General features: G+C 39.3%; 2 protein-coding genes across 2 annotated transcripts; both read right to left on the bottom strand.

Moving 5' to 3' along the window:
- Positions 1-880: 880 nt before the first annotated feature.
- LOC104086704 (uncharacterized) lies at positions 881-1810 on the bottom strand. Its single transcript, XM_009591020.2, has 2 exons — positions 1599-1810; positions 881-1505 (listed from the first exon to the last, which is right to left on the bottom strand). Exons 1-2 carry the CDS (start codon positions 1808-1810, stop codon positions 881-883), a joined length of 837 nt encoding a protein of 278 aa, XP_009589315.2.
- A 1036-nt stretch (positions 1811-2846) lies between these two features.
- LOC104086700 (D-3-phosphoglycerate dehydrogenase 1, chloroplastic-like) lies at positions 2847-6725 on the bottom strand. The gene is made up of 5 exons (XM_009591018.4): positions 6030-6725; positions 4516-4892; positions 4174-4284; positions 3997-4092; positions 2847-3723 (listed from the first exon to the last, which is right to left on the bottom strand). Exons 1-5 carry the CDS (start codon positions 6571-6573, stop codon positions 3052-3054), a joined length of 1800 nt encoding a protein of 599 aa, XP_009589313.1. The 5' UTR covers positions 6574-6725; the 3' UTR covers positions 2847-3051.
- Between the last annotated feature and the right edge of the window lie 5337 nt (positions 6726-12062).

The following is a 12062-nucleotide window of genomic DNA, read 5'->3' as shown; positions in this document are numbered from 1 at the left end:
TCCTCTTGAACTTAGAGGAGAACATTACATTCGCTATGATAAGTATTGTTCTATTAGGCAGAGTTATAGTAGCTCTTCCAGAGCCTTCAATTAGATTACTACTACCAGAAATTGTAGTAACATCTGCCTTACAAATACTTAAATGAGAGAAATATTTTTTCTCTTTGAATATTGTATGTGTCGTACATGAATCAATTAAGCAAATATTTTTACAATTGAACTTTGATCCAAGTTTGCTTTGAGAGATATCCATATTTGCTTACCATGGTTTTACGTATAAAAGAAGTATATGAATAAATATTAGTATTTTTAGAAAAAAAGAAAAAAAATAAATTTAAACTAATTATTCAATAATGACCTTTTAATGCAATTTCGAGAAAACTCAGATAAATACTAAGTCAAACTCTCCAACCAGTATAAATACTCAAAGGTATAGAAGTTATAAGTTGGTTGAAATAATTAAGGGATACATATTGAGAATTAAATATATGTGCAGAGAGAAATAGCTAATTACGTGAATCAATGACGCAAGCTATAAATATGACGCAAGTCATTTCTATTCATTTGCTTTAAAAATTGACGTTTAAGAAACAACAAAACAGTGTCAAATAATTTTACCAACAAGTATGTTTTAGAAAAATCATCTACTTGAACACAAATATTATAGGCTGGCAAACCTTGAACACAAATATTATAAGTGCGTACAAATCTGTTATAGAATACTAGAACTATATTTAATTAAAACGAACTAACACTATTTCATAAAATATATAGTACTAATTAATACTAATGACTACTACTCATGTAAAGAAGTGTGATTACATGATGTTTATTCACTAGTTACTACGAATATGTAAAAAAAAAAAATTAATCAAACTACTCAATCATCTTTAACCACGGATCCATCACTGATCAAGTGGTCTATTTTTTCATCAGGGTGCTCAAAGAAGTTTGCCACATCCAGGTGGGTAATGTCAAATTCATTGTCATACACAAAATTAGTTTTAGGGCCTTTATTCTTTAGAGATGCTTGATAAAGCTTAACCAAATATTTTGGTATGTGACAAATATTTGCCCAATGCCCTTTTCCACCGCAACGATAGCATTCAGTTTCTGAACCCTTTACCTTTGGCTTCTCATCTTTCCCTTTCCACTTTTGGAAGTTATTTTTCTTTGGGGAATGATTAACACTAGAAAATTTTTTTCCTTGGACACGACCACGAACAGGGCCACGACCTTTTTCACGCTTAGCATAATGAGAATACACCTCATCCACTTTAGGCAATGGTGTAGACCCAGTTGGTCGATTTTCGTGATTTCTCATAAGCAAGTCGTTTCGTTCAGCCACAAGGAGAAGAGAAATCAACTCAGAGTATTTCTTGAAACCTTTCTCTCGGTACTGCTGTTGCAAGACCATATTGGAGGCATGAAACATTGTGAGCATGTTTTCAAGCATATCATAGTCACTGATACTATCTGCACAGAGTTTCAATTTAGAAGTAATTCTGAACATCGCAGAATTATATTCAGAAACAGACTTAAAGTCTTGGAACCTCAGATGAGCTCAATCATATTGTGCTTGTGGAAGAGTAACCAACTTTAAGTTGTCATATCTTTCCTTTAAGCCATTCCACAAAACAAGTGGATCTTTGACTGTGAGATATTCTATTTTCAACCCTTCGTCAAGGTGATGGCGCAAGAAAATCAAGGTATTAGCACAACCTTGGGTAGATGCTTTATTTCTATCTTTAATGGCGTCTCCAAGACTCATTGCATCTAAATGGATTTCAGCATCCAATACCCATGTCATATAGTTCTTTCCCGAAATTTCAAGGGCAACGAACTTTCTTTTCATAATATCAGTTATAGTTAAAAGAGGAGAAAAATTATACCTTAGTCTTCTCAAAGAGCTTCTTGAGACGGTAGAGTCTCGTGCTAATAACGTGTTATGAAATAAAAGCAATTTAGTAAAACATGAACAAGAAATGGAGATAGAGAGAAGGAAGAGATTTTATTTCTTCTTCAATTGTGTGTCTTTTATCTATTACACTGTCTTTATATAGGCACGAAAAATGAAGAAATGTGTCATTGAATATGTCATTAAGCATTTGAGAGGAAGATCATGGAGGAAGATAGACATCCACCATAATTTAATTTTTCTTATAACACATTTATCATTTTTTTTGGTTTGAAAATCTCTTCTTTATTCTTCCTATGCCACAACTTCTCCACCATCCACCACTATCCTCGCCGCCGCCGCCGCCACCACCACCACTACAATTATTCACCCTTCGTTCTTTTCTTCTTTTTTTCAGTCACCTCACCTTTTTTACTACCACCTTCGCTTTATGTTCAAATTTGTTATTACTGCCGCCACCATCTCCTCCTTTTTCTTTAAATATGAACACTACCACCTTGTTCACCGGAAAAAATGGAGACCCACCACTCTCTTTCTCTCCCCCTTATCTCTCTTTTTTTAGAAAATAATAGATAAAATACAAAAAAATTAAATCTAAAATTGGAAACTAATTAAATTAAAAAAGCAAAGACAAGCAGAAAAAAAGAAAAAAAGTGGGTCAAAGTCGGTGGCGGGGAGGGTGATGATGGGTTTAGCAGAAGAAAGGGGGGTTTAGATGAGTGGGGGTGGGGTTTAGAATTAGGGCTTTTTATTTTCTTTTTTCCCTCATATTCGTTTTTTAAAATTATTATTTGGACCCAAATACCAAATGTCATTGGTACTTGGTTACTTTGCCACATCATTGGCAAGTGTATTACTCTTTATTTCTTTGTCGATTATCAAAAAAGTGTTTAATAGGAACAAAATTTTAAGTACTAGAGTCTAGAAGTGTTCAATTGAACATATCTTAGATCAAGTGTCACGGATGACTTGGGGCCAATACATAATGTCAAGTTGAAAACTCAATGTAGTAAATACCTCTAATCGCACAGCCGAATTGTTTATTATCCTACACTATACTACTAGTGAACAACAGAATCACCAAAATTGGCTTCAAAGAGATTTCAAAAAAATCCGAAAATGATAGTACAACCCTATAATTTAAGGTAAACAAACTCCTGGATGGCAGGAATCTCCCCGATCCTCTTCAGTGACTCCTTGCTGGGTTGTTCATCCACCCCAATAGCCATAACAGCTTGCTTTCTTGGAGCAATCCTTCCAACACTCATGAAGCTGACATTCACGTTCTCCTCTCCCAAGACGCTGCCAACTTTTCCAATCATTCCTGGCTGATCAACCTGGCTGCAAAGAATGATACTGCCTTCCAAGCTCACATCCACTTCAAAAGATCCAACCTTTGTCAAATGAGGGACTCCATCCTTAACTCTACCCTCCACTCTAATCTCTCCTGAATCAGAAATAGCACTGGCAAACTTGGATTCCACATTGGCAATCTGAACCTGAATGAACTCAACTGGACTTTCTGGTGAACCATCTAGAAGAATTCGTTCTTCAGCTATCCGTAGTCCCCTTTGTTTAGCAGTGAAATCTGCATTAACCAGGTTAATGAAAACACTGGAAATAGGCTCAATCAAGCCTTTAGTTATCATGGCACGAAGCAGTCTTGTGTCGAGATCATCAGGTGCTCTAGCTGAACCATATGTTACTTTCACTGATTTCACACCACTTCCACCTGCAACTAGCTGGACAGCAAGTCTACCAAGTTTTTCGGCAAGCACGACATAAGGCTTCAGCTCTGATAGAACCTGCATGAGAGAGGTAGGAAACATTAAAATTCAGACATTTATTTTATCAAAATTCCATGAATCGCTAGCAACTACACCTCAAAAGAAAATAATGTTTCTATATGTTGATAAGCACTCCTCTACAATAAAGCAGATTGCAGGTTAATTAGAAAAATGAAAGAGGTTCTACATGGGCAGGCTAATTCAGTAAAGGTACTATTTCAAGCCTTCTTTTTTCCCCCTCTGGTTTATGAATAAAGAGGGTGATAACTGGTAAATATTGAATGCACTTACCTCAGCAGGAACCATAGGTGCATTGACAGCTGTAGCAGAGAGCTCCCCTTTCAAAGCACCAACAACTGCTTCCGCTACCTCAATTGCCACGCCTTCCTGGACAATCATTCTAAGAGTATTAGTAAATGTGTGAACTAGAAGAAAAGTGTGACACACATGAATGTGTCATGCACAGACCTGAGCTTCCATAGTACTAGCACCAAGATGTGGAGTTGCAGTCACATTCTCATGTTGAATCAACTTGCTATCTTTTGGTGGCGGCTCCACAGTGAAAACATCAAGTGCTGCCTGTGACAGGATTTATATGTTAGTATAATTACGTAAGACATTCAAGGAGAAAGTCTATTCTAGAGTCTAAATCCAGCAATGGAGAGCAAAAGTGGAAGATAACAAAAGACGGCTTTTGAACACTTGATATTCCAACAGACATGAAGGTTGAGGGAAATACAGAGACAGCAATAGTTCAACAAAAAACTAATTCATATGTTTCCGGTGTCTCATAGATGAAGGAACCAGGACCTGTGCCACAATGCCTGCATCAAGTGCCCTCACCAAAGCTTCTTCATCAATCACACCCCCACGAGCAACATTCACAATCCGTACACCCTTTTTCATCTTTGCAAAAGTTTCATCATTCAGGATCTTCTTTGTAGCAGGGGTGAGGGGCATGTGAAGTGAGATGAAATCAGCAGATGTGAGGGCTTCATCAAAGCTCACAAGTTCCACCCCAATAGCACGTGCACGGTCAGCAGGGGCATATGGGTCATGAGCAATAACATGCATGCCAAGCCCCTTAGCTCGCCTTGCAACTTCTGATCCAACCTTCCCAAAACCCATCACAGCAAGTGTTTTGCCTACCAGGGAGACACCAACATATTTGTTCCTCAGCCATTTCCCTGGATACCATATCATGATAAGAAAATTCAGAGGTACATCTCCAAATGCAAAAGCAACAAGTATAACAGGGGAACTTATTAGCAGCCATGGAAAACAAAATTTTCAGACAACTATTCCAAACAAATAAATGTCCAGGAAAAGAAAAAGGAAGCTGCTTAAAGACAGATTGGATTGAGGGGTCCGTAATCAGGGTTATGATTAAAAAATATTCAGGGTTATGATTAAAATAATTAAAAAGGGAAGAAAGGATGGAGACAGAAGTGGCTTTAGTGCAGACAGCAGATCAAATAACCAATTAGCTCTCAACTATCCTTTATGTATCTTTTTTATGAAGGTGTCAGCTTTTACGTACCTAGACTAATACATCCTACAAGCACATGACAGGTGTCGGGCAAACTTGATAACTAAGACGAGCAGACAAGAAAATACCAAGGATTGTAGCTTGGGTTTGAATCTGGGATCTTTTTACTGCTTACTCCTATGCCCAAACCAGTCAACCATCCCTATGGGGATATGTTAGCCATCATTGATGTAATCGTTTCTTCAAAATATATCAACTCTTCCATTCATATTGAGTGCTCATCAAACCTTTCCATCATTGAATCGAGTAACTCAGAGGCCAATCCCACATATAAGCCTCTCCAATTCAAAATACACCCAAACACACATATCCAGAAATTTTAAGGAAACTTTTAAAACATACATATTTAAGAAAAATTTCTAAAATACATACATATTTTAAGGGTAAACCAAGTGACTTAAAATCACAAGTTCACCTCTTTAGAAGGTAAATATAATTAAAAATGTTCTTTACCACAAAGAAATTGCAACACACACTACCATAAAGAATATATGCATACATTTTCATATTCAGATCAACTTAAAATAGATCTGATCAGCTATGCGAGACCATACTGCATCGCAACTTTCATAAGATATTATTCACATTCAAGAACCAAACTAAGAGAGAATTATATTCATGGGCATGTCATTTCTACTCAATATCGTAAGAGATACAGGGCACCGGTTATGTGTTTCACAACGCCTCTACTGACTCCGGCTTAAACTACATACATTTAGAGGTAAACTAACTTTTTGAATTAAAAAAGATCCACCTCTAAAAGAGTTACACGTACCAGCTTTGACGGAAGCATCAGCTTGAGCAATATTCCGAGCCATAGCGGTGAGAAGAGCGATCCCATGCTCGGCAGCAGCAACTGTATTAGCAGTGGGCGCATTAACCACTAAGCATCCATGCTCCGTCGCCGCTGCAAGATCAACGTTATCAATCCCGACACCAGCACGCCCAACAACTTTGAGCCGTCCTCCGGAAGATTCAAAGATCTCACGGCTCACCTTCGTTCCACTCCGGACAATCAACGCATCACAAAGCGAGATCTTAGTGCACAGCTCCTCGGGGCTCAAGTTATATGAGCAATCTACGTTCGCGAATTCCTTTAGAAGGTTCAGCCCTGCCTCTCCGAGTTTCTCGGCGACGAGAACCGTAGGTTTGGCGTCCATGGAGAAAACGACGAACTGACGGTGGCTGCTGCTGCGGCGGCGGAGGGAAACGCCGGAGATGCCAAAGGCGGAGGTCGAAGCGAGCTGGGTTTTCCATGAGATAGAGTCGCGTGATGATTTTGAAGAGAAAAGTATAGTTGAAGAAGCAGAAGCCGCCATTGTGGTAGACTTACTATCTCCGGCGTAACACGGTGAGACAGCGGAGATTGTGGCGGCGGAAGGAGTAGGAAAATGAGATGTTGTAAAGGAGGGATTTGGAGAGGTTTTATAAGTGCGACGGACGAGTAACGAGTTGCAAATTGGGAATGAACGAAGTGAGTGTGACGTGTACACGCGTTTGCATATCCCTAGGAAAAGCAGAGGTATCTAGTTAGGGTTAAAAGTTTCTTTTCTTTTCTTTTTTTTATGGAAGAAAAGATTAGTGGCTTTATTTACTCCCTATTTATGTCATCCATTTTTTTTTGTGCTAAGAGACGAGATTTTTATTTATGCAGAAATTTAAGAAGTGTCATTACAGGTAGATTCTATTCCTTGATTGCCCCGCAAGTTAAATAAGGGATTCTAATGCTTCTTGAATGGCAGATTTAAACGGTACAATCCCTAATAAATTTTTGCAAAAAATAGAGAAAGCAAATAAAGGTAGTTTATTCCAGAAGTGATCTTCACACTCATCGTTAGTAGGTGAGTCGAAGTTGCTCCCATACTGCGCCAGTGTGTGCGCCACTTGGTTTCCTTCACGGTAGACATGCCTAACATCCGGATGGCCCAGTGCGTCGAGCAAGAACCTGCAGTCATGTAGAAAATTAACATTAGCTTTATTGTGAACTTTGTCATATAATAGGAAAAGTAATACCTGGCAGTCTGTTTCCACTATAATTGGTATTCGATTTTTATTGAAAGCAAGTTTCAATCCCTTTTGTAAGGCAATAATTTCTCCTTGGATTGGTGATGAGGCCACTATGTGGCTAGAGAATCCATCAATCCAGTTTCCGTCCGAATCTCTGATGATTCCTCCTGCTTCTTCGATGTTGGAGTTTTTTTTATGTGCACCATCTATATTGGTTTTATAGATATTTTGTGGTGGTGGTGTCCACTTTATTGGAATTTTCGAGCTGATAGTTTTTTTGAAATTATAATTTGTGAGGTGAAGATATTCCATTGCGTGTGAACATTCTATGACAGTCGATTTGGGTTGAACAGTTGTTGAAGTAGTTATGGTTATGGTTAAGCCATTTATGCCAAAGGATTATTGGAGTTATAACTGCCATTGGGATTGTTATGTAATTTGGTTGGTTGATGGTCAATGTAGAGGTACATGTCATTTTTATCCAATCTAGTTCATTTGAGGTTGGTGTTGGTGTGACGTTGTAGTTGAAATATTTCCATATTGCACTGTTCATAGGATATTGGAAAAATAAATGGTTTGTGTTTTCCTCTATCCCACAATGCTTGCAGTTATTAGAGTCAATTATTTTTCTTTGGCTCAGGACAACTGCAGGGGGGAGTCTCTGGTGGACTAGCAGCCACAAAAAAGTTTTGAGCTTGTTGTGGCATGGTGCTTTCCAGATCCAGCAATGGTTTGTTCCTGTTTCCCTAACAAAGAGGTTGTATGTAGATTTTGTTGTGAAGTTCCCATTTTCTGTTTCTTTCCAGAAGAATGAGTCACTTATATTGTCAGAGAAGGGTATATATGATTTTGTTATAAGGTCAGTAATTGTAGTTGATGGATCGTATGATAGAGCTTCTAGGTTCCAATTTTTATTATTAATATAGTAGCTCAAGTTTGTATTGATATCTTCTTTAGTTAGGGGTCCTTCTATTAATTCTCTTAGTATGTGTTTGCCAACAATCCATCTATCTTCCCAAGTGCTTATATACTGTCTATTTCCCACATTCCAAGCTATTCCTTTGGAGAATAATAAATAAGCTTTTGCACTGCTTTTTCAGATGTAAGAGGCATTAGTTTTATAACTGATAGTATTCCTTCGCGAGTCGCTTAGGTATTTTCCTTTTAGCACTTGAGCCCAGAGAGACTCAGGATTGGAAATAGAAGGCTTGAGAGGAGTGTTGCATTTCTCCCTCTTGCTTTGTACAGCCCAAGGCCTCCTTCTTGCTTAGACGATGTTACCTTGTCCCAACTGATATGATGAATTTTCCTGTAGTCTCTGGTAGATCCCTATAGGAAGTTTCTCTGGATGCGGTCAATATTGTTTCTAGTCTTAGCTGGAAGGAGATTCAGTTGCATAGAGTGGATGAGAATGGCTGATAGAGTTGATTGTATAAGGGTTAATCTCCTAGATAATGTTAAGAGTTTGGCCTTCCAACCTTTTAGTCTATTGTTCATCCTGTCAAGTATGAATTGGTAGTCTGAGCTTTTTGGTTGTAGATTTATAATTGGGAAGCCTAGGTATTTTCCCACATTATTTTGTATCTTAATGTTTAGTGTGGCAGCCACGTCTTATGTCATCCATTTTGATTGAAAAAATAAAATTGAGAAAAAGAAAATACTTCTGTTTTATTGTAAATGTTGTCGTTACTATAATCTTTTAACTTTTTTATACAATTTTTTGTTTACTCGTAAAATAGTATAGTTAAATTTATACGTGGTTTATAGACAAGTGAATCGATTTGATCCCAGAAATGATAAATAAATTAAGCAAGAATGTAAGACTTAGCGTTAAAATCAAAATAAGACAACTGGAATCATGTTTCCGGGAGCAGAGCTTCCGGAGGCAGCAATAACAATATTAATAAGCAAAAAGATAGAATATTATTGAGCTTTGAACAGTATATAGTATAAGTTTCTCAGAAAATTCCTCCCTCACAATGGCTGTTGAACTCACTATTTATAGTTGCACCTAGGGAACAAGGTCCTAGGATTAAACCTTTCTTAAATGTCAATTATGGGGGCCATTAAAGAATGTGTAACAGCAGGCTATGAATTTCATATTCTTTGCAATGGACTATGTACTTAATGCCATAGAATATTCTCTATTAAATGTTACCGGGTGACATGCATTTATTTTATCTTTATGAGCAATATTCCCTTCGGGAATAGACGAGATTGTTGTCCTCGGACTTGATTATTATTTGTCTCGTTCTCCATCTACCTTCGGCTCCACGTGTCACTTTTATTATGCGAGTATTTACTATGAACATATTTTACCGCATACAGATAGTCCCCCTACTTTTCGGCAGCACATCATTGTGTCACCGGGAAGCTGGTGAAGATACCCATACCTTTCTTGGCAGGAAATTCTTTGATCCCCTTTGAAAAGTTTCTGACGCTTGATTAGACGCATGTCTCTCCGCATTTAATGCCCCAAACACGCGTTATCCCATGATTCATCAATAATTTTGCCGATTCTCAAGGTAATTATAACAACAATTTTAGCCGCCTATTCTTTTACTTATACACTTCAATTTACTTCTTTTACACTTCACAACCTCTTAGAACTTTTTTGACTTCTTTACTCAACTCCTTCTAACTTTCTTTACCCTTCCTCTTCAAAGAAATTCCTTACTTTCTTCTACTAAATATGGCTTCTTCTTCTAAAAATCTTGTTTCTTCAAAGAACAAAGAAAGTGTCGATCATGCTGCTCCTCCCACGGTGAGCACCATCATTCCCAGAAAGCTTATTACAACTAAGAACTTTGAAGAGAAGTACCCTTCTGCTAACCCCCGAACATGGGTTATTGGCGTGTATCCTCCCTCCATCCGTCCTTCTAGCATGCCTAATGTGAAGGAAGATTGTGGTTGTCAAGATTTAAACATCATCGCTCCTGACCTGGAGTAGCAGGTAACTTTCTATAAGAAGGGTTTTATGTATGTTTATACGTATCCCTTTACTTTGAGCCCGTTCTCATTGAGCGGGGGGCTTGACTCCGTTATCTTGGAGTTTTGCCTTCGTTTCCAAGTTTGCCTGGCACATGTGAGACTTTTTGTGTGGCGGACGGTAGCATGTCTTTGGCGTCTATGTCAGGAGACGAGGGAAGAGCTCTCCCTGGATCGGCTGATGAACATTTATTCCCCTAAGAGTTTTCGTGGGGGAATGATAAACTTCAGTAAAATGTGGTCACCATGCTTTGATCACAATAATGGATGATGATAACGATAGTGGGTGGATGGAGCGGTTCGTTGTAGTTCCCATCAGGGACATCATTCCGGCCACGATTCCATCCTTTCCTGAATTATGGAACCATACTCGTAAGTTCATCGTTTGCCTTTTCTTCTATTTAAAGATTGTCCCATGCTCTTATTGATCCTTCTTCTTTCACTATTTCAGCAACTCGGTGGACACCACCAAGGGTTGAAGGCTTATACCAATAGGTCTAGAAGATTTTGGATGTCACTATGCCCAAGACCCGCACGTGGAAAGAACTTGCCCTTAAATATGGGTGGAAGGCCAAAAATCATGGTAGGTTGAACTCATCTTATTTTTGCCTTTCGTATAGGAAAATTAGTTAACCTTTCTCTCCTGTTGAATTCAGGTCCACCACAGGTCTCTGTTACCGTCCCCGAGGAGAACGTTTTAGCTGATCCTGCTGACGCAGCGGGGTTGTTGCAGGAGGCCTTCATCCGAACAGGTGTCACCGGGCCTGCTTCCGGTAAAAGTGCTTCTTCTCGGAGTCCCCGGCAGGAGAACAAGAAACAAAAAAAGGCGACGCTCCTCTTCGGCCGGGGACAAGAATAAAAAGGCAAAAATCGTCGTGCCTGAGCCACTCGCAGAAGTTGTGGTGATGAGCGCCGCACCTGGGCCAGTGAAGAAAGGACTTCTCTACATAGAAGAAAACGACCTTCATCAGCTCAACAAAATGCTCAATCTGTCTGGCTAGTTACACCAACCAAGGATGACGTCCCGACGCTCTAGGGGGAATATGATGTAGTGGAAGATATTAAATCTCACTTCCGAGCCCCAGTCACTGATCCATATACCGTGAGGCTGGATACCGGGTCTCTCCCATCTTCGGTTGATGAGAAACCAACATCTAGCACTACTTTTGCCGCAGTTGCTTTCCAACCTATAACACAATCAGCTTTACTTTCTTTTTTGCCTACTTTGCCTTCGCCACCAGCAACTGCTACATCATCTCCACCGGTCGCAGACACCCAAGATAAAGATGTCCCTTCTCCCCAGTCCCCACTCCATGGGAATTTGGGACATAACTATTCGCCCCCCTCCTCCCCCCCCCGAAGATACTTATATGAGGAGGAGCGTTTCCCTCTCGGTATCTACCAGGTGTCATCTGATGTCCCGACCGGTGGAACTTGCTAATTACCTGAAGCCAGCTTCAGAGAAAGATAAGAGTAAGATACATTCTCACTCGGGAGAGTGTATGATAAACAACACCATGCACAACGCAGTAGCGATACGATCTTTGTTTCCTTTGTTGTTTCTTCTATCTTTGTTATGGCAAGGTTTTTAATTTGTACTTTTATTTTCCAAGCTAACTTCCTTGCTTCCGAGGGCCTTCATAGGTTGATTCTTGACAAGGAAAACTTACCTCTGAGCGGGATCAATTATTGGCCGAGCGGGATCAAATTGCTACTCGCCTCTCAGTACGAGAAGCACAAGTTGCTGAGGCCGCTGAGTTGGAGGCTCGGTTGTAGCAAAGCGAGCAAGAGGTAATGACCCTCGGCCAAGAGG

This window comes from Nicotiana tomentosiformis, chromosome 3 (assembly GCF_000390325.3).
Source record: "Nicotiana tomentosiformis chromosome 3, ASM39032v3, whole genome shotgun sequence".
NCBI lineage: Eukaryota > Viridiplantae > Streptophyta > Magnoliopsida > Solanales > Solanaceae > Nicotiana > Nicotiana tomentosiformis.
The sequence above is the reverse complement of the archived record's forward strand: the minus strand, read 5'-3'. Positions and strand labels throughout refer to the sequence as shown.